The sequence below is a fragment of the Syngnathus acus genome, chromosome 3 (assembly GCF_901709675.1).
Source record: "Syngnathus acus chromosome 3, fSynAcu1.2, whole genome shotgun sequence".
NCBI lineage: Eukaryota > Metazoa > Chordata > Actinopteri > Syngnathiformes > Syngnathidae > Syngnathus > Syngnathus acus.
In genome coordinates, this window is record NC_051089.1 from 8,157,080 (window position 1) to 8,184,445 (window position 27,366).

At 39.5% G+C, this 27,366-nt stretch overlaps 1 protein-coding gene across 2 annotated transcripts in view; it reads left to right on the forward strand.

Moving 5' to 3' along the window:
• The window catches only part of LOC119120299 (CUB and sushi domain-containing protein 1-like), a 282,068-nt gene extending 257,565 nt beyond the window's left edge, over positions 1–24,503 (forward strand). Inside the window, exons 61-76 of one of the 2 annotated variants that reach the window (XM_037247067.1) lie at positions 820–1,005; positions 5,613–5,789; positions 5,971–6,156; positions 10,781–10,954; positions 11,046–11,112; positions 11,400–11,506; positions 11,751–11,824; positions 11,944–12,055; positions 12,137–12,316; positions 12,767–12,829; positions 13,068–13,229; positions 13,879–13,991; positions 14,919–15,006; positions 15,165–15,291; positions 16,483–16,545; positions 18,951–24,503. In XM_037247067.1, the coding sequence (XP_037102962.1) occupies positions 820–1,005; positions 5,613–5,789; positions 5,971–6,156; positions 10,781–10,954; positions 11,046–11,112; positions 11,400–11,506; positions 11,751–11,824; positions 11,944–12,055; positions 12,137–12,316; positions 12,767–12,829; positions 13,068–13,229; positions 13,879–13,991; positions 14,919–15,006; positions 15,165–15,291; positions 16,483–16,545; positions 18,951–19,110 (2,039 nt within the window). In that variant the 3' untranslated portion in view covers positions 19,111–24,503. The remainder of the gene's footprint in view (positions 1–819; positions 1,006–5,612; positions 5,790–5,970; positions 6,157–10,780; positions 10,955–11,045; positions 11,113–11,399; positions 11,507–11,750; positions 11,825–11,943; positions 12,056–12,136; positions 12,317–12,766; positions 12,830–13,067; positions 13,230–13,878; positions 13,992–14,918; positions 15,007–15,164; positions 15,292–16,482; positions 16,546–18,950) is intronic. The other variant, XM_037247068.1, reaches the window with a different exon arrangement.
• The last annotated feature ends 2,863 nt before the right edge of the window (positions 24,504–27,366 follow it).

The following is a 27,366-nucleotide window of genomic DNA, read 5'->3' on the forward strand; positions in this document are numbered from 1 at the left end:
CTTAAAGTCACAAATCCCTACCGGTGGAATTTAAGCTCCTAAAGTTGTGACATGCTCGCTGCTTTCACTGCTGGAACAATTTAGCATAGCCTTAATGCAAACTTATGCTAGTTTGCAGGGGCGTTGTTCTGTACTGTATGTGAATGCCTCCGTATACATGCGTCTATGCAGCCAAAACTATCAAATAACATCATATATAATCAATGCATTTTTCCCCAACAAAATATTTTATACTTCACCCTTAAAACCACTAAAACTAATCCACGTGAAATACAGTCTGGAGTTACATTTTAAAATGAGCATCTATATAACAATTTAAAAAGTCTTAGTATCCTATCACTTGTGAGCATTTTTTATAGAACATGCCCACAGGCTTCTTTTGCGGTTCTCGAGGGTTACCTGGTGCCTGCGGGCACCACGCTGAGATTGTATTCATCCCATCGTAGGAATTAAATTTTAAGAGCAGTGAAATGTAGACAAATAGGTCAACATTTATAGTGCTAATATAATACAAATATAATAAAAATGTAGTGATCTAAGATATACATCCACAGCCACTAGAGTACATACATAAAAATTAATTAACAGTTTTGAGCAAATTACTCTAAAAAAGAAAAATAAGATGTAAAAACAGGAGGAGTAATTGTTTTATCAACAAGGATATTTGGCATACTAGTATGTGACCTGAAATAATCAATTGTGCGGTTGCCTTCATGTTGCCTATGTATTTCTTTCTCTCTCCCCATTACATGCAAGTGTGCACCTGCCCAGGCTGTTACTATTAGGAACATTAACTCTAACTATCAATTCTCACTCAAGGTCTGAGTCCGGGGATGTGCGGGGACACGGGTGTTCCTCCCCACGGTGCCCGTTTAGGCGGGGAAGAGTTTAAAACCAAGAGCCTGCTGCGCTTCAGCTGCGAGGCGGGATACAATCTGATTGGCTCCGCTGAGAGAACGTGCCTCCACAACGGCACCTGGAGTGGAACGCAGCCCGTGTGTCAAGGTGAGAGAGCCCAGCAGCAAGCGTTTACACAGGGGACCCGCAGTGATGCCAAATACTCTCACTCCTCAATTCACACACAGAAGGGGGTTTGTTTTAGATCAAAGTTACATTCTTTATTTGCACACAACTCTTCTGCAACCATTCGCTTTGGCAGCTTGACATTTTTGTCGCTCCTGACTAAACTCAGTCATGCGTTTAATTATAGTCACCGAAAATACACCCGCCAATCCAATTCCACTCACCCCGCTGCTGAGTCGAAGTCTATGCCCAAAATCCACAAACCCAACATTGTTACTCACGATAACATGTACAATTACAGTAAACCAGACTAATAATACTGTGTGTCCTAATTTGTGATGTATCATGTTAATATGCAGCATTTTACTTTTTTCTTTTCTTTTTTAAAGTTAAAGGTGGCTCTCATTCAAACAAGTCTTAGAACAAAAATTTTGGTCGACACCAAAATATGACAGTGCAATTTATTTGTAAACTTCTTTGCCTTTCTGAAATCTGGACTTAATTATTCTATAATGTATGTAAAAATAAATCATCTTAGCCTCCCAAGTTAAGTAACTTAATCTCAGCTTTAAAGAATTTAGTTGCATCCAGCTCACATGGCATATTAGTCACAGTGAGCTCCTAATTCTTGTTGCATGGTCCATACAGTAGTCTGAAACGAACACAGAATATAAAGATATCTATCTGCACTAGAAGTCTTGAAATGTCACACAGCAGTAGATGTTAAAACTACAACGGGAAATGTAATTTGAAATTGAAGCTGCTGTAAGTGAAGCATTTTGGGGGTAACAGACGGAAAACTACTGAGCTCTACTTGCGCGTGTGTGCTTGCGTGCGTGTGTGTGGCCTAGATATAGAGGATTTCAGCTTGTGACTGCACTGGAGTTCCCAATCTGTGCTAACAAAGGAGTTTCCAAAGATGCCTCTTAAACCCTTGAGAGAGAAATTTAAGTGGGTCCTCATATCGCTGTGGAGAACACAAAAAAGGAAAGCGGCATGATTTCCCTGTTCTCACCTACATTGTGCTATGTGTTTGTATTGTCGTTGGGTAAAGTTGCCAAACATTGCACGCAAGTAAGAATGTTGTTATTTTAGTGTAATATGATTTGTAAAAGTAGAGAGTAATGCTCCAAACAATTACTTCAGTTAAAGTACTTAGTGAAAAACATCTCAAGTACTGATGAGCTGGTGAGTCATTTCTGATTTTTATTTTATTTTAATCTGATAAATGTCAGGCGCACTGGGTAGCACGTCCGCCTCACAGTTAGGAGGGTGCGGGTTCGATTCCACCTCCGGCCCTCCCTGTGTGGAGTTTGCATATTCTCCCCGGGCCCGCGTGGGTTTTCTCCGGGCACTCCGGTTTCCTCCCACATCCCAAAAACGTGCTTGGTAGGCCGATTGAGCACTCCAAATTGTCCCTAGGTGTGAGTGCGAGTGCGTATGGTTGTTTGTCTCTGTGTGCCCTGCGATTGGCTGGCAACCGGTTCAGGGTGTCCCCCGCCTACTGCCCGATGACGGCTGGGATAGGCTCCAGCACGCCCGCGACCCCCGTGGGGACTAAGCGGTACAGAAAATGGATGGATGGATGGATGATAAATGTCAAAACGGACAAAAATACAAACCAGGAATGTGCAACTTTAGTGCCAAACTATATCACTTTAAATTCAGCGACGAATTAGCTCTTCATAAAACAACAAATGTAGTGAAATTCAGCTGCAAAAAAAATTCAAAATTATTTTCTTTGCATTTGAAGAACAGCTGAATAGATTCAGCAGGATATTGCAACATGTTTTCTCAAGTTCAATTTGGAGTCCTTGAATACTAAAATGCGGACATTTTTAGGCAGACACAGATGACAGCACATGACAACTGTTTTTCTTTTTTGCATTTCTAAGATAAACAGATTAAATATGATGCCTTGGGTGTACTGCCTCTTCTGAGTCACAGGCTATTGTTTCTTCTTTTGCATCTGCCACACGTCATGTAAAATTGTCACTTTGAAAATTGCTTCGTCCGGGCGGTGTAGACTTTGTGCTGTCATGTGACTACCCAGTTCCATTTGATGGATGAAACGGAGTCAAACCTCACTAATGGCTAACTTGTTTTGTTGAAATAGAGTCACGCGACAGCACCCAAAGTCAAGTGACCAAGTAGTAGTAACAGTTGTGCAAGTATTTTTTTATTTAATTACGATTGTTATGTAGAATAATGCCAATGTGGTGCTTCAAACACAGAAATCTTAAGTTTAGGTTATCACTTTGAGGCCCATCAAGTCAATAACACATAATGAAAATATACAATAATTTCCCTTTCAGTCATTGGCCCGCTAAATCATAATTACTTATAATTCCCTTAGGGTTCCCCTGTTCTTATTAAAGACTTTAATTAAAAATCCACATTACATTCAGTGGTAGCGATCAATAATATCAAATTTTATACAACCCTTGTATGAAATTCTATTAGGGATATGTATGATAAGTAGCTATGTATGACTCAGAACTTTGTTGATCATGTGGGAAATTTGATTGATCTAGAGACTTAAAGTTTTTAATCACCATGCTTTGACATAATTGAGGAATAAAGGTTGTCCTTACTTGCCCGAAAAAGATAACGCCACTAAGCAAGCCGTTGTAGAAGGAATTGAGCAACATTTGGTGCAAGATAATATGGAACTATAGCATTAGACAGTTTGTTGAAACAACATAAAATGCAGACTGGATGGAGTGCAACCTGTCACTATTTTTGAAATGTTGACCTCTATTGTTAGTATAATAAACAATGAAATGTGTATTATAGTATATGTGGATTATATTCAACACACCTTCTACCATTGCATGTCATTAATGATTTAAGGTCATATTTCGAAAATCCTAACCCTTCTATCTGCCTATCAATGCATCTTATTTTTCACAAACATGTATGCACTTACTCCAACTAGTTTCTAAGCTTGCCCAAGTCTCTGTTGGCGTGACACTAATTCTTTGTGTCTTGTCGGCTTTTCATTACACTAATGGTGGTTAAAAGCTGAATCAGTGGAGGCTGCTTTATCTATCACTGAGACATACAAAGATCCATACACACATCCATCATGTGGACAGACACACAATGTTTGACAACACAACCAAATCCACACTTTCTCCCTTCATTGATGTTCCTCATCAATAGGTGTTTATTTGTTAAAGTTGTCAACTGGCATGTTCTTAATGAGTGTGCCGGGGGCTAGCCATTTCCTCCCTCTTCTTTTTATGTTAGTATGGCTTCATGGAAGGACAAAAAAAAACGTTTTCTCATTGAACGCAGAAAGCCTAAATATCCCTTCTTGGGGGGAAAAAATGTTTGATGAGGCAGTTATTACGCCTGCAGATGGAATGAATCTAATGCCTCGATCACACAGCATGAACCTAGCGAGGATAACAAGCTACAAAGCGTCCTAACAAAAAGCACCAGTGTGGTGCAACATCAAATGCAAAGGCATTGTCCAATTTCAAGATCTTTGAAGATACTCTATGGGTTGTCTCCATAATCATTGCTACTGTTTGTTTGGAACAGCTGGGTGCCCCACTAATCATATGCAGTAGAGTGTTTTCATCAGACGCAGTTGTAGATGCATGTGCTCTATCAACAGTTATGCATTTACAACAAGAAAACTTCCACAAAGTCGAAGGTTGACTGAGAAAATGAGAAATTCTTCACGGTCCAGGGGAAAACACGGAATGAGACCCCACAAAAAAAAAAAAAAAAATAAGAATCATGTGGATTGCTCACACTGATTAAGCATTCAAATGTCTTCAAACTAATTAATATTTGATACATGTATGAGTTATGTTTCTATTGTCTTGAAACGTTTTAATTCATTTTAATACTATTGGGGTATTCTTATACCCAAAAACAACATTTTTGGATCAAGCCACTGCATCATCAAAATTCACACTTACGTATTACATCCAAAACTACACACAGGACACGAATATAGACGATAACAACCTCCTTAGTTTGTTTTTGTTGTTGTAGCTCTTTTATTTTGTTTACCAAAATGATAGAAGCATGCAAGTCAAGGCAAGACATGTTTGTTGTATATACTACATAGCGCATTTCATACATGAGATACCGCAATGTGCTTCACATACAAATACTTTCCTTGACAATGTCAATCAAAATTGAGCATTATTATGGTTGGTACAGCTCTTGTATTGAATTATATGTGATTATGCAGGTTTACTCGTGTTTTGGCCAGTGAGCGTGACTGGCTGATGCATACTTGCAGCATATTTTCATTTGGAGCAAAAACAACAAGTAGCAGTTTGAAACCCACTGTGAATACTATCGTTGTGTTTAGCCTGCAGCTCACTGCTGAAATACAGCACTGCCTGCTATTCAGTGCTGGAAATCTATCCAACAACCCCTAATATTTAATAAGCCTCACTACCTCAAGGACATGTTTTTTGTTATTTCCATCTGGCTCCAGCGATAATCTCATTATTGCAAACAATACACAGGATTGACCTTGAGTGACAGCAAGCCAGCGTTTCTCACACTGCCATTAGTAATAAGATTAAAGCATCATTTTGAAATATGCCTTCACTCCTCAGCGGTGTCATGTGGCAATCCTGGCACCCCAGCCCAAGGCAGGATCGTCTTCAGTGACGGCATCACCTTTGGCAGCTCAGTGGCCTACGCGTGCTGGGAAGGGTTCAGAACATCGGGCCTGACCACCAGACACTGCACGACAAATGGGACGTGGACGGGACAACCACCGGACTGCACTGGTAAGGGAAAGAGCGGGACTGAGAAATTCCAACTTGGCTCAATTTGACAGCACTTTGTAGCTGTGACACAGACTCAAAGAGAAAGTAAAATTGGAGACTATCTTTCAGAAACGCAGAATTACAAATTAAAGGTAGGCAGAACTTTACCATCCGTAACACAATGTGCTCCTACTTCTTGCAGTGATCAGCTGTGGAGACCCAGGGCCGATAGCCAACGGCTTGTACCTGGGACATGATTTCACTTTCAACCACACGGTAACATACCATTGTAACCCGGGTCACCTGATGGATCCACTTGGACCAGGACGCAATGTTTTACACTGCACTAAAGATGGACAGTGGAACCAAACCAAACCCAGCTGTAAAGGTAAGACACAAACACACTATGACAGGCTCTACTTTGTCTCGTCTAACTTCGAAAGAAGAATTTAGATGTTTTCCCATAAAATATATATAAGTCTATTTCACATTCAAAATGCAGTGTAAAAAGATTACAATTGCATTTCTGGTTCTGATACTGTATGCCATTAAGCCTGTATTTCAAATAATTTCTTCCCCACTGTTTTTAATCAGCCAAATTTATCATAGTTACATATTTTACATTTAAGCTTCAAAGGTATGAAAAATGATTTTGTGTCAAGTATAAATACAGCGTTGATATTGATATAAAAAAGTGTAGTAATAAACTCTTGGTAAGATATTTTCTGTGCAGCCTAGTAAATTAAAATAAGACTAGCAAGTCAGGAGGCTGAGACAAAATTAAATTTTGGGACTGAAAATAACAAATTGCTAAGAGCTGCTTTATTTCCAGAGCATCTTTTGTTCTCCACAAACACAAAGGAAGAAAATAAAAAGGAATGCATTAAACCCAAATGAGCCCAACATTCTACAAGAGTCCATATTTAGAGTTTGGACCACAGTTCGCAACAACATTCAAAGGAATGTTTCCTGAAACTCTCTCCACCATTTCATCCCACAAACACAAAATCTCCAGCTGGCTCTTGCGGTTGCCGGCGCTTTGAACTGAGATGAAAAAGCTAAGAAAGCCTGCAGAGTGGAGATGCACAGAGAGGGGAAACTGAGAAGCAGGAGATACTGTTGGTGATCGAAAATGAGAGAGGGCCTGGAAATTGAAAAACGGAAAATTAGAGGGAGAGCAGAAGAATGAGCAAAAAGCTCTTCAAACAATTCACAGGGTTTTATTTGATCCCGTATTGGGGACGCCATTTCCTCATACATGTCCACAAATGGGATAGAGAGCAACCTTGTTATTCAACAGTCCTTTTTTGTTTCTCCAACCTCCAGCTGTTCCCTTGACAGCACCTTCTAACCCCTCTATAGCTGTGCGTGCGCGCATCTCTTTGTGTGCATGTGTGTCTACGCCTCAACAAAACGTCCCCTCAAGGATTAATAAAGATTCTAAAAAAAAGTCATTTTCAACGTGCGGCCTGACAGCCAAAATCAATCAAGTGAGAGTTTGGAGGAAGAAGAGAAAATGAACATAGTAAGTAAGGGAAGGTTGAGGGAATTAAAGGGATGAAGGGGCGTGGCAATAAAGGACATTAGATAACTAAGAGCATTGGCCCATGCCGAAGGCCAGCTCAATTTCCCATAGAATTTAATGAAAGTGCACCACAATACAAATCACCTTTTTTTTTCATGAAAACTGCTCAAGGATGGATTGTGTGGAATTCTGCTGACTGGCTAACAAGTATAGTGAAAACCTTAATAAAAAAAAAGAAACACCTAAAACTTCCAGGGAAAAAAAAAAACCTCAAAGGTCCCACAAAGTCTCAAAGGTTAAAGCATCATTTTATTCAGTTTTGCTTTGTCTTTGTTTTTTGTGACCACAGAATGGAACCAGTCATGGCAAAAAGTAATATAAAACCAGAAATGGAACCTAGCCTGCCTGTCTTTGCTGCTCAGTGCAGTCTGGCTCACCCCAATATTAAGTCATCATTGACAATAAAAGCAATTGGATATGCATCGAGGCTAAGCAACTGTGTGTAGTAAAGGCCAGAAGGCACAATTAAAATAAAAAATAAAAAAAGTCATTAATGTGCTTTTATCAGGTTCGCAAGATCATTTGGGTTGGCAGTTGCCAGGATGCCCTTTTTCAAGCAATTTTCATTTCATAAATATGCAAATAGGCTTTGTTCTGGTTCACTCACTGTTCTCGAGTGGGGAAAACGTAATTGTCAATGGTGGGGTGTTACTAATGATCTCATGTGCAGACTAATATATTTTGCATGAGAAAATAAGAGCCCATCCTTTGTTCATGGCATTGACACCTCTTGTGTGATGTGTAGCTAGATTCCAAGAGGCAAACACATCCAAGCCTACTGTAGTGAAAGGAGGGGCAGGTGTTACACAATCTGCCGGCAAGGCTGCCATCATTTGAAACTGCATCTTGCCTTAAAACTTGCGACGGGTAACAGTTATGTACCACAGAAGACCAACTGTCAGAAACCAGCACCATGGATAGCTCCGTTATACCCTGTTGTGTATATGTCATCCCCGATAAACTGACTGTTCCACAACGATTTGTTTTATTGGCTAACAAATAAAGAAGTCATAAAGTGTATACATGGCCACCATTGGTTAAACCCTGGTGGTGCCCCTGTTAACATCCGAGTTCTACAATAAAAGCACTACGCTTAGATTTTAATTTATAACCTCTCAACTGTGATACAGAAACACTCACCACATTTCTCACTGTACTCACTATGGCAACTAAGAATGTCAAAATGTCACTTGAAGCTTTGTCTGAGCACTGTCATAATGGCAGTGGTTAGACTCTCCTACTAATTTCATCTCAAGTAAAGAAACCTACTCAAATTCAAGGAAATCAGAGGATGTGCTTTAATACAAAACACCAAATGTCCTTGTGTGTGTTTGTGGGGGGGACAGAGCCATTAAAAAGACACAACAAAGTGAGAGAGGATTTAGGAGGGTGGTGTCATTAGGAAACATGAGAGTCAAGGGGGTGAATGAAACAGCAAAAGGAGTGAAGGTGATGTGCCATCAGCGAGGCTGCAATGAGAGCATTGCAGGGAGGCAGGCGAGAGAGGAAGCACATTATGGGAGAAACAAAAGAGGCAAATCAATACCTGCCCCCAAACCTGTAAACACACAAGAGGGTAGGGATTAGCCTATAAAATGTGTTGACTGGCTGAATTATACCAAGAAAGAGATGCCTGAAAGACAAAAGGGGGCAGTCATGGGAGTGCAACAAGAGCAATAATTCGAGAAGAGCAATGCAAGAGGATTAAAATTCAAGAAAAATGGACAGAAGTTACTGTATGGCAGAAGGACCAGCTCGAAGAAGGACTGTAGGGGAATTCAATTAAAATGGGCAGGAGACAAAAGGAGAGCACAAATCACCTGGAGAAAGTCTAACGAAGGACAAAAAAGTCACAAAATGGCAGAGAGTGCTTGAGCAAGCAAGATGAGGCTGAAAATAGTCACGGAGCAGCAATAGCAATCAGTCAAGTCTGTGAGGGTACTTTATAATACTGTACAGCTAGCTTTGTAATTTCAGAACTTGTTGTACTTATGTTGCTCCTAGAATGACAACGAGCTAGAAAATGAAAATGCTTTGTCCCTGCAAATTAGTAGTCAGGATACATCTCTCATCACATGCTTGTCAGATTTTGCTGACCGATCGTCATTGATTGGATCCATACAAAAAAATACATTACAGCAAACAATATTGTTTACTCCAGGTGACATTCTGTGCCCCCATCCATCGTGAAGAACCCAAAGTTGCTCACCATATAAAGTCAGACATTTTGTTCTAATATTTTAAAATAATTTGGGAGGTTTTGCACCTTAATCCTCATTTTCTAATTTTCCTTGTATTGAACGTTCATCAGCGTTTGGGAAGGATTTTTTTAGGGTTTAATTGTTACTATTTTGTTATCCTTTCAACGCATGTCAATTATATGCAAATTTTGGCTGTTCATGGGCCTGGCTGGTCCTAATCCCACACGAATAGCCGGGTTGATTGTACCATAAATGAAATAGTTGTTTAAAACTAGGGTCAGGGTTTCAAACTACGGTTTCAAACTAGGTTTAGGGTTTCAAACTAGGGTTTCAAACTAGGATTACAGTTTCAAACTAGATTTAGGGTTTCAAACTAAGGTTAAGGATTCAAACTAGGGTTTCAGACTAGGGTTAGGGTTTCAAACTAGGGTTTCAAACTAGGGTTAGGGTTTCAAACTAAGGTTTCAAACTAGGGTTAGGTTTTTAAGTAGAGCAGTCCATCTTCTGATTGGACCTGATTCTTTTTCCCCAAATTCACGAATCGATTTTCAGCTCAGAAACCCTGATCGTGTGCTGCCTAGTGAGGGAAGCAAGACAAGACTCAAGTGGAGAGATGGGAGAGCAGAAGAACTCATTAAAGCAAGCGGCGAGGAACATGCCCATATGTTGTGTGGTCTCTTAGTGTGGCTGGTCGGGCAACAACTGTTGGGATTTGGCTTTATAGTCATCCATTGATTCTTGATCTTGCTGTTATTGCATATATGTGCTAGCTGAGCATGGATGGGTTACATGAGCCATGATTCCAAAGACCATGTCAAAGTGTACATCTGCCTTGAAATAGTTATATTGAGAAATGTGTAGTTGCAGATCACCAGATTGTATCCCAATGTACTTAGTCAATGTCGTCACATTTTCTTCAGATCATTATATTTGCCGAGCTCCATTTCTATGAAAAATCATTACAAAGTACTCAATTCACATGATGTTAGGCAGGGCAGAGAGATATAGTAGTAATTTGATGGTTGGCCCGTTCATACATGCATGTGCACACAATGACACATGTCCCCAACTCTCAAAGTGATACACGATAACCATCAGCAATAAAGTCGCAGCAATTCACATCCAACAAGCTGTCAGATGGCTCAACACACAAATATGTGCAAAGTCAAATCAAATAAAATTTAAAAAAACTGAATTAGTGATGATGAATATGATGTGTGTTTCAGTGATCCAATGCGGACCTCCCCTTCAAGTACCAAATGGGGAAGTAGAAGGAACGCACTATTCGTGGGGCTCAAGTGTTAGCTACAGTTGTTTCTATGGTTATCAATTGTCTTTGCCGGCTGTATTGACCTGCGAGGGAAACGGAACATGGAACGGAGATGTTCCGCAATGTCTGCGTAAGTCAGCTGGCCTTCACTCATATTATTTGTGAAACGATTCATATTACAGTACCTTCAAATTCTAACTTGACATCTTTGGTGTGTCCAGCCATGCTATGTGGCGATCCGGGCTCTCCTGGAGGCGGATTTCGGGAAGGGAGTATCTTTACTTACCGGTCAGTGGTAAACAATATTGATGATGACTATTACTTTGTTTTATAATCATTACTCTTGGAGGCTGTTCATTGGGACAGTGTATCAAGCACAAAGGCCAACTGGGCTTTTATATGGCTGTACGAGAAGAAAGTGTTGCAACTCTCATCAAAATAGGTTCTAGAGTTTCAAAGTGTAATAAGTGGAGCAGAATGGAACAACTTCACACTTACAGTGATGTAGGGCAGGCTGTATGATGGATTTTGTTCAACTCGTTTGCGTTGTGGGGTTGGGGTGTTTGCCTCCACAGGTCAGAGGTCCGATTCTACTGCCAGACGCCCTACTTGTTGGTTGGCTCTGCCTCCAGAGTGTGTCAGGCTGATGGGATTTGGAGTGGCCAACAACCAGCTTGTATAGGTAACGAATGATCACGAATGACAAGGAAATATGTGTTGTCCAAATTTGGATCTTTAACAAGTCTGTTTTTTATAACCTGACTACCAGTACAAAATGAAATAAATCTTACCTGTATAATGTAACAAGGGTAAAGGTGCCTGATATCTATTGCAATTTTTATGCTTTTCCCTGGCTATGAAAAATAGTAAGTGTCCTCCAAAGATGAATGTGAAAATTCAGTGTTTATGTGTGTGTGTTTGTTAAGACCCTGCATTTAACAGCTGTCGTGACCCAGGAACACCAGCTTATGGTATCCCTGTGCAAGCTTCGGGCCTCCAGGTCAGGGATGACAGTCTACTGTCTATTTAATCTTAATTCATCACGAACATAGCATGTACTTTTTACACAGAAAAAAAAAGTTTTCGGTTGGTGATCTTCTTACCCCCACGCTTCTTTAGGTCGGAAGTAAGATTTCATTTAAATGCCGTAAGAACTACCACATCCTTGGCTCCACCACAAGAACGTGTTTAGAAAACCTCACCTGGAGTGGAACACAACCTGAATGTATTGGTGCGTTGCCGTTATGGTTTCGTAAAGTATTTTTTTTAAATATGAAAGCATACAATTTACTGACTCTCATCCATTATTCAGCCCACTCGTGCCGCCAGCCCGAGACCCCCAGTAATGTGGACATTCGCTCGATGGACCTGCCAACATTGGGCTATACACTTATCTACACCTGTCAAGATGGTTTCTATCTGGCTGGAGGATCCGAACACCGAACATGTAAAAGTGATGGGAGATGGTCAGGAAAACCACCACTGTGTAAAGGTATGCAAATTGGCTTTTTGGCCTTGACTTTGTGGCAAGAATTTCCATGGAAGATGAAAGGGAAATGTTTAACTTTTTTTGCCTTGATTTAAGCATAAATCAGAGACAAATATTACTGCATAGTACAGTAAATGCCACAATACTAAAAGCACCATTTACAGGTTTGTGAAAACTTCATTATGAGTTTATTTCCTCGCCGGTTTTCCTGAAACTGCATCACTGCAAAATAATGTTATGTTGTTGTACACAAGGTGTTGTTTTGTACTTTCATTCCCATTCGAACAGAAAACTCCCCTAATGACAAATGCCACTGCAAATTGACAAGGCAATCATTCACAAACATAATTTTCACAGTTATCAATCATTTTGCTCTCTTCTCTTGACACACATGAAATTGCTTTCACCCCCAAATCCCCAAATTAACCCACCAACATTATGTTTACATTGCAGTTGGAGTTAAAGTCAATCCCAAAGGCAGAGGAGAGACGGACATCCAGAAGAACAAAATACGAGGTATCAACGGGGTCACACTGTTGAACACAACCAGCAGAACTGCATTGTGTACTGGATGGGTGGATGGGTGGATGGATGGATGGATGGATGGATGGATGGATGGATGGATGGATGGATGGATGGATGGATGGATGGATGGATGGATGGATGGATGGATGGATGGATGGATGGATGGATGGATGGACGGACAGACGGACGGATATAAAACTATTAAAAGTCTTGTTTTTTTTCTTCCCAGTTCCGGTGGACGTGTTCTCTCCCAACTCCGATTGGAGAGGTTTCTACGAATATCTGGGCAAGAGACAGGCCACCACATTTACAGTGACTGGGTTTAATGCTAGCAGTGGTAGAGTTAATGTCACCTTATTGGAGACCAGTGGAGTGTCGATCAGACTATCGGGTAAACACAAAATCTGTCATTCAGGTTCTCTCTGCATGTTTTGGCCGAAAGAGTAAAATTCTGTTCATCGATGACGTCTATAGCCATGAGTCAACGTTGGCACAAGCACCAAAATAGAGAGGCACATGTTCATACATTATCTGACTCCAATCAAAATAAAATTTTGCTCTCGCATAGCTCCTTGGAAAGCCATTGTATTTGTGGCAGTGAGATTTAAAAGAAATGACATCACTTTTCGTGTCTTTCGAGTAAAGCTGTGCGGCAAATCCAACATGAAAAACAAGAGAGGGTGTTCAAGGTGTTAATGCTTAAGAGATCCCACATTGATTCACACTCATTATTCGCACTTGACTGACGGGAGGTCGATGCCTGATAAGAGCAATCGCAGCAGAGAGAGCAGAAACAATATGGTTTTCTGTGATATTGCAGAGCCTACAGTCATGCTTATTACTGTGTTTAATAGATCATATAATATGCGGTATCACTGGTGGCAACTGTAAATCATCTGACAGGATTGTGACTCTCCAGAAATCCATCGGTCACAGAAGAACAATTTGGTTGACATTCAACTCAAACTTGCTACCACCCAACCAAATTGTCTTAACATCGTTTGCACCTCTAACCGCACTTCTTTATCTGTCTTCTGAAGGTACTTACAAATCTGAGGAGAACCATCTTCTACTAAAGGTCTATCAAGTCAAAGGGCCCACAGAGCATTACTACAACAAGTTTAAGAATGACAACTGGGCAATGGATGGATATGTAAGGCAAACCTCTTCTTTTGAAAACTTTGTAGCTATTTAGCTGGAGTAGGCGCCATTCACACACATTATTGCATGAATATGTCGCCTTCATCGGGTCTTTGCAAAGTGCATTAAAATTCCAAACATTTTCCTGTCTGTCAGATTATGCAAACTTGTTACAATGGCTTACAATGAAGTCTAATTATCTTTTCTATGGATGATTTCTATGGTTTACTAAAAGGCTTTTGTTATCATCTTTGTGAACACAAGAACAAGTAAAAAAAAACGTGAAAATGTTACTAAATCAGTTTGTAGTCTACACCATGTGGAAGATCTTTTTTTCGTATTAGCCAGTTTGTTAGCTAATTTTTCACTATGAATTAGTAAACCACTATAGACAAGAAAGATGTTTCCACACACAAGACTTTGAGGTTAACTTTTCTCCCCCAAGACAACTAAAAGTGAAACATTACTACTCACCTCTTGCCTGTCTAATAAAACTTTATTAAGGCCGCTGGATGATGATGTTTTATTTTGGTTCATTCAGTCCACTAAAAGTGTTCTATAGTGATTTTATTGAGTAATGCATCGGAGGTAAAAAAAAGAAAAAGACTCATTGCAAGTGCATGCACCTCATTGCACCTTAAACGTATATTAGCTGGATAGAAACAAATAGTGTTCATGCTATGTTATTTCATGTTGTAAATCTCACAAGGCAATGTGGATTTATAGCAGTGCATTGCAGTGTAATGCCTTTTATGATACAATACGATGTAATGAAGACGACATTATAAAACATTCACCCTCCGGAATGGATAATGTGTCTGTTACCGCCACAGCGGGTTTCCTGATGAGAGTGTTTTTCGTATGTATATTTTTATGCTTTGTGCAGCTGTTACTTCTGTTCATACCATAATGTTAACTTTCCTTGCTGTTCTTACTTCAGGTGACTGCAGAATCCGACCAGAAAACATTTGTCTACCAAGGGCATATTCACAGTAAAGACTTTGGCAAATTCTATCTGACAAGACAAGGTATGAAACAATGCAGCTGCAGTGGCCTCTTGTTATTTTTTTATACTTGAGGGTTAATTAACGTTAACGTTTCCAAAATGCAACATCGGCAACACTGTATAATGAAAAACACTGTTCAGTTAGCCGTAAATTCAAAGTGTACGTGTCTGTGATGTCAGGCCCTGTAACCATGGCGATAGACCCATCCAATCCTTATACGAACAGCAGCTCTGTGGCAGCAGCCATCTTGGTTCCTTTCTTTGCCCTCATCCTGTCGGGATTTGCCTTCTACCTCTACAAGCACAGGTAGGCAACACGTGCGACGTGAACGGCAGGAAGTTGACAGTCGAGAAAACAAATCCTGCAATCGGACTGTAGTTTAACCCAACAGTGAAATGATTAGCAGAGGGCAATGGAAATACAATACAAGTAAACAACAACAACAACCTTTAATTAGTGTCAGGCACATCACCTCGTGTAAGAATAAATACAAGAGTACAAGCCCAGTATTTTGAAAAGCACAACAGTGGTTATTTTGACTCCCTTATCACTGTTCCCTAAATTGTTTTGTCTAATTCAATAAGTAATTCCATTTATTTTCCTGAAATTAGCTCATTCTCTTGCCATATTACAAACACGTCTGTGCAGAGGTCTCTTCAGACTGCTAGTTAATGACTGTGTGTCTGACACAATGATGTTGATGATTGTATAGGCGCTCTCAATATATGAAACCCTAGTAAGACAACCAACAATTATAGATATGTATCTACAATGGCTGGATCACATGGAAATTAACTTCAATTTCAACTGATTGTCAGTTTTCAATTATAATTGAATGTCCCGTTACACGACAGTCTCTTGTTTTATCTTACAATATTATTTTTATCTTGCATTTTTATGAAATAATTGGACTTGTTTCTTTTCCCTCTGTGGTGAAACTGTGTTTGTGTTTTTTTGTTCTTTTGTATATCCTATCTGGAGTGGTATTTTGGATTGCCGCGTTTGTTTTATTTCTTGTGTGGGACCCCATGGCAAACAAGATGTTGCATCTCAAGGAGTTTACTTCATAATCAACAATTATAGCCAACTCAATAGGTGGCAGCATATTTGTTTCCCATTTTCATTGCAGAAGGGAATGCTGCCAGACTTTACATTCTACAACAGTCATTTGGTTATTCAACAAATAAATTATAAAGTCAAATGTATTCCACTTAAAAGTTAAATACAACTGAACTGTCCATAAAAAAAATATACTGTACTGGACTACTCAACTCATCTTTATTTATGGAACACATTAAAAATGCAACTTCTGTTGATCACATTGCTGAATGTAAAATTGACGCTGAAAAATAAAACGAAAAATAAAATCGTAATGATGAAAAAACAAATTCTAATTAAAATATACAGGACGATCTCTCTTCACCTTCATTGTACAAAGTTTTCATCAGTGAGCCTTTTACTCATTTCTTAGACGTTAAAGTTGATGGTTGTATGCAGGACATTGTCTGCTGACACAGATGACAATGAAAGACCAAAAGACACCTGGGGGCCTGGCGGCAGGTAAGACTGACACCTGTCATTGACCTGGTTTCCAATGGCAACCAGACCTCCTCCCGCCGCCACATTCTCCGCCAACCTCACCATCGCTTGTTTACAGTTTGTAGGTTTATTTCATGCTTTGGAGTATGGCTGCACAATGCAGGGAATATTAATATTGTGATGCAATATAAAAACAACAAACAAATAAATAAAAATAAATAAAATTCACACACTCTAAACTGGGCTAACATATAATTCGATTTGCTTTGAAGCAACCAAAGCTGTGCAGCCCTACTGTGTCTGAACAGCATTCATTTGAAGCTAGGAAAAGCAAATTATAGTTTGTCTTTATTTTCATTGTCATTTCTATGTCAGCATGATGTCATCAGGAACAAATATACGTAGCCCTCGAAAATTCGAGCAAGTGATTGCTATTGCTTTTTATGTTTTCTTTTCTTTATGTTAAGCAGAAAATTACACTTTTGTTCTGTTTGATTTGTTATCTACTGTCTTTCTATGCATAATACGTATTTAAGAACAGCATTTGGCTTTGGAAAATCTTTTCGCTGTTTGAATCATCATTCATTTCAAATTTTCCATTCGTTAACTGCAATTCGCTAAGATGACAAAAGCATTTTATTTGACGGTATTTGACGGAATGACATATTTAAGGACTTCTATTGTATTCCACTAGCATACATCAATTCACCGTTGTTCATAGAATTATTTTGTTTACAGAACAGCAAACGCACAATTTAATTACCGGTATGAAAGCTTTTACCCTGTGTCCACTTGTGAATTGTAAACATGAGGAAAGTGGGGTACAGTGTGGTTGCCAATAATGATGCCTGACTCGTTTTTTTTCCTTCTGTCCTTTTTTTTTTTTTTTGCCTTATATTAATTTCTGGGCATTTTCAATTCAAATGCTGCTTTTTGGTCATTGGCTTATCATTGAATCTTGGCAAGATGTGTTTGTGAGAGTTCATGCAACACACCTCACATGGCGGTGATTGCCTTGTGACTCATCTGCCAAAACTTTCAGATTGCCAGTTCATGCCCTGTTTGCATGCTAACACAATCTTCCACAACACCAAGCCAACAGCGACAATATTGTCGCATTACGCTATAGTGTTTTATCATTGCATTTTACAACAAAGTGTTTTTAATGAAAGTCTAAGAGTGAGAGAGTGTCCCCTGCAGTTTGTCCTGCTTTGGCCTGTATGCCTGTGCAGACCCTATAATACTGTCAAAGCAATTACATGTGCTGTTTTTCATCCCAGCGATAAAATTAAAGTATTGCACACAGAGCCACAAACAGAAGCTAATGCACTGAGTTGAACTACTGCCATGCAGGGGAGTCTTTGTTGTGTGATTTTTTGTGTGTGTGTGCACGTTTGTATAGTAATAGGTTTAGCCCATAAGGTGGGCATTGTGGCTCCCTGGGGTTGGATTTTACCAATGCACGCACACCCACGCATGCACACACACGCGCACAGACTTAATGAGATCAGAGTGTTTCAACTACACAATCCTCATACAATGCAGGCAAAATTATTTCTTGCCTCCTGTTAAAGAAAAAAAACTGAATGGTCACTGAAATAATTTGAAACTGGTAAAATGTATCAAAATACATACTGAGGCACAAAGATCGTGAGTGAATGTCCTTGCGGAAAGTGGAGCGAGTCACATCGGCTCTAAGCTCAAAGAAAGAGAACACTGCACCTACTGTGAAAGATGAAGGATGCCATTTTCTGGGATGTCTTTTCTACATCTGGCGCAGGGGATCTTCAATCTGTGCAGCGTACAATCATATCTCAATGCTGTCAAGGCATTCTGGAATTATTCTGCTCAGTGTCACATAGTTTCATCTCACCTGCAGGTTAAGAGTCTTGCATGATGATAGTGGCCCAAAACACACAGCTAAAAACACAGAAGAATTGCTAAGAGCAAAACCCTGGACTATTCTGAAGTGGCCTTCTCTGAGAAGGTGCACACGTTTTATTGACAGCTTCAGAAATTGTTGGATTGCCTTGAAAGGTGTGCAACAAAGTTGTTGAGAGTTCTATCACATTTGTCTGGGCCAGTTTGATTAGTGTCTTAATTCTGTTGGACAACAATTCTGAACAATATAGATTTTGTTTTTATCTATTCAGTATTATTTTTACTAATTTCTAATTATTTCATTGACTGCTGTGTTTTTCCCTTAACAGTGATAGAATAGATAGATAGAATTAGTTTTGTGTCGCCGCTGTGAGAAATTATCCTAAATGAGATATTTGTTTGAAATTGAAACTTTTGGTTTAGAATACGTGAAGAGCAGATGGGTACTTGGCAGTTCAAATCACTGTACAGGTCATGTTTTTATTTAACATTTAACATTCTCAAATGATATCTGCTATAACAACAATTTGTCTTCTGATTTCCAGAACCCGTCCTAAGGTCCAGTTCAATGGCTACGTGGGCCATGAAAGCACCAATGGTCAAGCATCATTCGAAAACCCAATGTACGACACGAACATGAAGCCCACCGAGGCTAAAGCCGTTCGATTCGACACCACGCTCAACACAGTATGCACTGTGGTATAAGTCCAGCATATCAGCCGCTACTTCGATTAGTAGCACAGTCCAACCGGGCTGTCCGTGATGTGGTTCAACCATCAGGACGAATGAGCAAACTCATGATTGGCACTCATCATGTGGAGCAGTCTGTGCGGCGGCGTGCTCTTCGGCATACCCGACACAGTTACGTATGTGCCTCTGCTCCTACGTCACATGAGCATCTTCCGCCTCCGTCTTTGCTCAAATTAGACGGTGACGTCATTAAAAGGTGAGGTCCGCGGATACGTGTTTAGAGATGAAGGAAAAACAGACAACTCCAAATTTCCGAGTTTTTTTTTTCCAACGCCCAATTTAAAGTATGAACTGCACCAATGGCCTTCGCGTACCTTTCCTCCCACACTGATAGATGGTTGGCCCAATCTAATTCCACAGCCTTGTGTTATATACATTATATATATATACACACACACACACGTATGCACAGTGGTAAAAGGGCTCCACTGCTGCAGGCCAGACGTGTTTGACTGATGTGAGGTCGGACCCACAGGGGAACCAGTCCTCTCCCTTCCACCTCTTTAGGCATAAAATCCTAATTAGATGTTTCATACGTCAGCACAAACGGTGCAGGACAAACTTCCCCGGTGGGCATTAGGATGGCTTTGACAGGACTAAACCTGGATTTGAAAGGTGTGTTTGTTTTTTGTTTTTTTCCAGAAAATACACAGTTTGCTGTGACATTGCCAGATACCCAGTAGATTCAGTAAACATAGTGGCTAAAGTTCCACCAGGCAAATTATTTATATCTTAAAGTGAAGAATACTGTTACCTGAGATAGTGACTTCCTGGTTTTATTTTATTCAAGCAGGACAGCCATGGGAGTTAACTTTGGTGACTGTCGTTACCCTCAACTTGAACTATTTTACAGCATTGCCTTTTTGTCAACAATCAGGCTGAACCTTTAGAATTTTCCAACTCCCCTATACTGTAGTGGTTCACTGTTGCTGTTGTGACCTAAATTCCCCATAAAAAAGTGCCCCATAACAAGTCGCTCTATGAGTGACAGGAATCGGATTGTCTTACCACCTATAAACACAAAAGTCCAACATAGCTAGACTACGATGAGCCGGAAACTCAAATTATTGAGAAGCTTTACACAATTGTGAGTTTCCCAGAGAGATGTCAACTACAATCAAATAGTCTTAGTGTCATACTTGGACTGGCCAGGAATGCGTGCTTGCTGACTGAACAAAGGGGGAGACCTGGAGGCAATGAACTGTCAGGTTCATCGACCCGACGTCATCTTCAAGTCTCCGGTGAGAAGAGAATATCAGCCAAGTGATATTTTGTACCAGTCAGTCACAAAATCAAAAGTGGATGAACATACTGAGAAGACTGAGTGAAATTAGACAAATGGACGGAGGAAGTTCTCTGTTGGGACGACGACAGGTTGCTACGGAAACAGAGGCAAATTGTCTCTTCTGGCATTTTTCTTCCATGAAGATTTTCATGAACAGACTTTTATGTTCAAAACCCAGTGGCCCAATGGGACTTCCCAATCTGCTGCTGCTGGGGAGCCCCCACCCCCCCAACTATAAACTTTATATAGACTCTTAAATTGCACAAATTTTGCACTAGTGTGTTTTTCTGACTGGGTTGTGAAAAAAAAAGTAATTTTGGGGGTCTGAAATGGGTTTAGAAAATAACTCCTTCAAATTAAGAGAATTTTATTCAGAGCCTCTATCTTAAAAAAAAATTACAGATGGCTAAATACAGGGTTACAGAGTGTTTGTATATACACATTTATATTTCACGCCCGCTGAAGGACACCTCCTTTACCCTGCTTTTTGTTGTTGCCGTGACAACGTTCTAGCCCACCCAGAAAGTTAAGACGAGTTTACCTATGGACCTCCCGTGTTTACCGGCGCCATGTTGTGTTATTGACCGTGTCTGTTTCTGAAAGCTCATACTGAACACTGCTGTTACTCTTAATGCTCACCCAAATAGCACACAGAGATGACATAGGATACAGTCGACTTCATTAAAAGTAGTAGACAGTAGAAGTTTTCAGAAACAAGCAAGTCTTTAAAAAGATGTGTTTAATGCTCCACCACTTCCACTTTCATGCGCCACTCATTTCACATCTTTTAATGCCCCCCCCCCCCCCCCACACACACACACACAACTTTAAAGAGCACACCGCCTGAGACTTTATCACTTAAAGGTGCAATTTATCTAAACAAACAAGCTGTTTATTGCTGTATTTCAGCCTCCAAATCAATACAAGGCAGCGTATCTTTAAAAAGTTGAGTTTTCCAAACAGATTGCGAGAAACAAACTATAACGCTCAATGAATCAGTCAAGTCTCATGGCTAAACTCGCCTCTGGGAGTGATACAGTTTAGTTCTATTAACGTTCTATCAGAATTCTAGCTATTCCTAAGGTGAGTCACATTACTGATACCCCTCACTTTGTCACACGAACGTAAACAAAAACGTGAAAATATTAAAAATACAGTGATGCAAAAGTGCAGCGCGATAAATAATTTTACAGTAGTGCCTTGAGATACAAATGATCCGACTAAGGAGCCTTTTGAGACACGAGTCATTCAGCTGCAATTTCATTTTAATTTGTTTTGCTTTGACTTACAAGCAAAAATTTGAGATGTGAGCACTGCAAGGTGTTGATGAACTCAACTCCCTTTTAACCTATATTCAATTGAATACCCTACAAAGTTAAGACATAACATTTATAGGAATTAACTTGTTTTTTTCACTGCCGCAAACAGAAGCTGAGCATCGAGCTTCTCACCTGACATTTGAAATCAAAACGTTATAACGCTATATTTCATGATCCAGCATCATCATCCAAGTGTCTAAAATGATTCGCAAGCTTGTCAAAGATGCTGTGTTGAGTTTTGATGTAACCGTTGTCAGTGTTGGCTTTTCAGTGTCTACAGGCTAGATTCACACTCTGCGTACAGCGTTCTCACATTAGGGTTGTACTTCAGGCTTTTTTTCTTTAACCTCCATGACTTTGTCAGCATTAACTTTCTATTTTGTCGTATTGCTTTTGAATGGAGTCAGTCCATAATAATCTTGAACATTAAGAATTTGAAGAAATCAATTACCTCTATGGGAAAACCGTCTGGCATGAGAAGATTTTTCATTTCTAGGAAAACAGAGGAAATTGTTACACGTGTATTCATATTAACGCAAAACAAATCTATATATAAATCTTAGCAAAGTGAATGGCACTGCTGTTGGGATGAAAGCGTGCCGCACCCAACAAAACTACTAAAAATGCTTCATCATAATATTGTGACTTGCATTTTTTTTCTTTTGTTTTTCTTTTGTTTGCTGTTATGCACTCAGTAGCTCCCTGAATTGATCTCATTAAATCATTTGAGATTTTCCACAGAGCCAAAAGGGCATAATGGAGGCAGAAATTAAGAGGCTGCTAGGTTTCCACAGGCATAATAAAAGGTCTATTTTTATCTGCTGATGGCACACGGCTGATCTCCTAGTGCGCCTGATCACAAAAAAATGTAGACTCCTGTTTATTCTGCCCTGTAAAAGATTAGAGCTGCGTTGCGAGACGTTACATTTAGGAGCTCGTGCACCCGCAGAATTTGAGGTAAATGCACAGTGAGTGTATGCGCTTCCACAAAGGTTACTCATACCATAATAGGGTCTCTCGCCTGCAGCGACTATCTGAAGTTTTAAGTTTGGTTTTATCTAGTGAGAACAATTACTAAGCACCAGATTTTCCTCTCAGCAACCAGCATTGAGATGCGATGAAGCACCGAGTTTGCCCACCTGGAAAGAATAGATTTCACAGCCAAGTCCTTGTTTTATTTATTTATTTATTTATTTATTTTTACATCAAACATTTGAATTTCTCAGCATTCATGCAATTACTAATCAGATTAGATGTTCCTTGTGTCTTCCTATTCTCAAAGTTCTATCTTGGACAAACTTGTCATGTATTTGAATGTGCTTGCTTCAAATTGGTTGTCTGTCACCTTGCTTCAATCCACGTAATGGTCGCAATCGTGTTGTTTTGCTTTTTGGTACACATTACAATGATATTGTATTTTCTTTTCTTTGTGTGAATTATATTTGAGCCACTAAACTAGAGTGGGCTACCTCCATCTTTGCAGCAAAGTGATTTGAGTTTATTGCTGCTTTAAATTTTGAGGGATTTGTATTGTCTTGGTGGATTACATACCAATGATTACTTCTTCTAGATGCTTGTTTTTTTACAGAATTGCTGGTTTCCTCAGATTTTAGTCGCTTCCAGACATCCCTCATGTCTATCAATGGTCAAGAAATTTGATAAATAACATTCACTTGTACTGGCTTGCAGATGCACAAAAAGCACTGCTTACTTTCCGATTCATCGTTCAAAAGCTAAAGCTCACTGTCTGAAATGTTTCAGCCAGAGATGAAGCCTCGTATTGTGAGAGTGTCCATCTTGGAATCTGCTTGATTGTTGCACTAATGAATCAGGAATAGAGTGCAAGATGGTTTTTTTCCTTATTTCAGGATTTTAAAATGGCCTTTACCCACTCCAGTTCCAAGTGGCTCATTTATGACACGATTGTTTCAACAAATGTTTTTTAACACATGGGAGGTCCTGTAGGAAGACGGCAGTGTTCATCTTCATTATCATTTTCTGTCGACTCGCCATCCTTATGTGCCGCTTAACTTGAAGTAGGTGCAACAGAAAATACATTTTTGTACAGAAATCTATTTTTTATGGAGAGTTTGTTTAAAAAGAAAAATCTACATACATATTATTGAACATGCTGTACTTTTTATGATCAATGATGTAGATTGGCAAATATGTTGTTTATTGAAATAAATCAATGTTTTTGGTATTATGGCCCATATCAAATGATTCAGAGCCAGGATCAATTATCAGAACAACTGATGTTGCTCTTACACAGGAACATGCAAACCAAGTAAAGTTTTGTTGAAAACTGTGTGGTGAGCCCAAGACTTTAAATTTTATTGTCATCAGAATCATGGATGAGGTAACGATGGCTCCTTTACTAATGTGTTCTTGTGTAAGAGTAGCTCAATACATTTGTAACTACAAACAACAGTTGCAGTCGCAGATTTTCATATTTCATGTTGGCCCAAACAAAAAGCAACCACTGGAATAAATTGTAACAAATTAACACATTATGGAGGCTCCCATTTCATTTTGATTCTGCTGCAATGTTTCAAATCCTCCTTTCCTACATTTATGTCCTCTGATAAAAGATCTAAAGTGAGAAATAAATAGTGTGAGGAGTCCTAATGTGTGCAAGCATACGGTTTGTGAATGCCGCCTCATAACCTGTTGTCAAGGAGACTGACTCACACTATCAGCTATTTTGAAGATATTATTTGAAAATAAAGTTTTTGTACAACCACTTAGGCAATGTGTGCTGCCTTGGTCTCACAAGTTTCTTTCAAACTGAGGCTGTGTACTGACATCATCATCATCGGTTTAAAGTCCGCTTTCCAGGCGCCGCTGGGTTGGACTAGGTTCTCGAAATGGCTGAGAATATTTATGGAGCAAAACCTTTTACAGTCGGATGCCCTTCCTATGTATACTGACAGGTCAAAAAAAAAAAAATAATTAGGTGATGTGTTTGTTCGTGATGGAAGCACAGCGGTGACGTCCTGGGCTCAAAGCAGCGAAAACCTTCCAGTGTGCAATTTGCATGATTATACTTCTCTCGTGTGTTCTATGCTCTTCACACTGCGACACTTTTCACACATAGCACATTAGTTGTGGTGTGTCGGAATTTGTCTCCATGGAGTTTGCAAGCTCTGTGATAAATGACCCAAACTTGGATCTACTCCACTCCCAGCACATCTGTGCCATGAAGGGGGAACTTGGAGACTGCCCGAATTGAACTTGTTCATATTTTGGTCGAACATGAACTGAACGTAGCGCATTTTTGCTTCGTGAACATTTTTGTGAACATGCTCGTTCTGGGGCAAATGAACGGTTCTGAACGGCAGTTCACATTAGTTCAAAGATGCCACATTTTCTTTTCATAGATTTCAAAATAAAACCCTGCTAATCAGACTGTAAAACAAAGCTTAATGTCACCAAAGAAGAATTGATGGTCTTCATTGGATCCTGTTTGCAGGAAGTGAGTAGAACTATATGTATCAGTCCATGAGCTGTTTGGGAGAATCCCATTTACAAGGCTATGGATGTTGGAAGATATATGCCATACCTTGCACTTCACAATAAGAAGACCAGAGACAGACACACACACACACACAAAATGGATGTTCACAATGTTCACATTTTTCTATGACTGTTCTAGGTAATTGTTTTTTCAAATAAGTTCAAAAGTTCAAAATAAAGATATTTCAAACATTAAACCATTGTTGTGTGGGCCTAGATAAAATACCTAATTAACATAGAAGTGTATTACCCCCGCCTACTGCCCGATGACGGCTGGGATAGGCTCCAGCACTCCCGCGACCCCCGTGGGGACTAAGCGGTTCAGAAAATGGATGGATGGATGTATTACTCTCTACCAGAATTACAAAAAATGGTAGAAAAACACATTGATTCAAATATGGGTCATTTTGTACCCACTTATGGAAGAGTGTCACTTGTCCATCTCAGGGTTCAAACCCTAACCTTAGTTTGTAACCCTAACCTTAGTTTGTAACCCTAACCCTAGTTTGAAACCCTAACCATAGTTTGGAACCCTAGTTTGAATCCCTAACCCTAGTTTTAAACCCCAGTCTGAATCCCTAATCCTAGTTTGAAACCCGAAACCTGGTTTGAAACCCTAGTTTAAAACCCTAACCCTAGTTTAAACCCCTAGTTTAAAACCCTAACCCTAGTTTGAAACCCTAACCTTAATTTGAAACCCGAGTTTGAAACCCTGACCCTCGTTTGAATCCCTAACCATAGTTTTAAACCCTAGTTTGAAGCCCTAACCCTAGTTTGAAACCCTAAACCTAGTTTAAAACCCTAGTTTGAAACCCTAACCCTAGTTTGAAACCCGAGTTTGAAACCCTGACCCTAGTTTGAAACCCTGAACCTAGTTTTAAAGCAAATATAATTTCTGTTTTGCCTATTGAATACTTTATTTGTACATCCCTTGTTTCCAACCTTAGTCTGGCACCTACCTACAGCAGATTGTTTGTGTTTGCTCATTCTGGACCACAGGCATGTTTTATTTCAATTCATTAAAGACAATTGAAGTAATTTTTTGTATTTGGCTGATATTAGGACCTGGATGCTCGTGTGAATAGAATGGGTGAAAACAATGACAAAATGCCAATATGCTAGCTAGAGGGTAACAGCTCGCAGCAACCTTTATTTTTAGTGGGGGGAAAAAACGAACTGAACTTTTCAGTTTTGGAATGATGAACTTAGTTTAAAAAAAATCAATTATGAACTATGAACTGAACAAGTGCATTTATGCATTTTGTGCACTGAACTTTGAACTAGTTCGTGTCGAAAATAAACTTCCCCAACACTGCATAGTTACTTCCAGGTTGATCCTGTACTCACAAATCTTATCAGTGAAAATTCAGAGACAATAAACAAAGAGATTCTAGACAATCCATCTGAGAACAGTCAGCTCCAGCCTGCTTGGAAATACTATAGGACAGGATGGTGAAACTATAAATTTGCAGCACACATTGTAACAACTTGCTTTCTGAATGCAACCACTTAATAGGTCTGTAGAAATCATTCTTAAAAAGAAATAGTAAATTAAGATAAGCAACAAAACTAAACGGAAGAGAATATTTCAACAATGTAAAATAAAACTGATTCCACTCACTTGAAGCTCATTAATGAAACAAATGTAAAGTAGCTTCTCCAATTACTGTGATAAGAACAGCTGAGTTTTGTTTTTGAAGATCATCTTGTATCTGGCACATAAAACATGTAAGAGATGGTGCACAACACATGTAGAATTGTTTAATTTCATGCCAGAGCAACCACAGAGAACATTCACTTTTGGGGTTTTACTCAGCCTCAATGAAATCCATGACAGGAGACAAGAAAAAAAATCATGTTCCCCCATGTGAATCATATGAGAGCACAATTTAAAAATGGAATAATATAGAAAGTGCCCTTCAGATGTACAATTAAGACAAAAGGACATTTTGCTTTTTTGGGCCTTAGTAAAGAATGACTGGCAGCAAAAGGTGAAATGTGACCATTAACATGTGGGTACCATCACCACAAATAAATCAATCAATAACTTTCTTAGTCTAGGAAACAAATAAAAGCACGACATTAGAACAT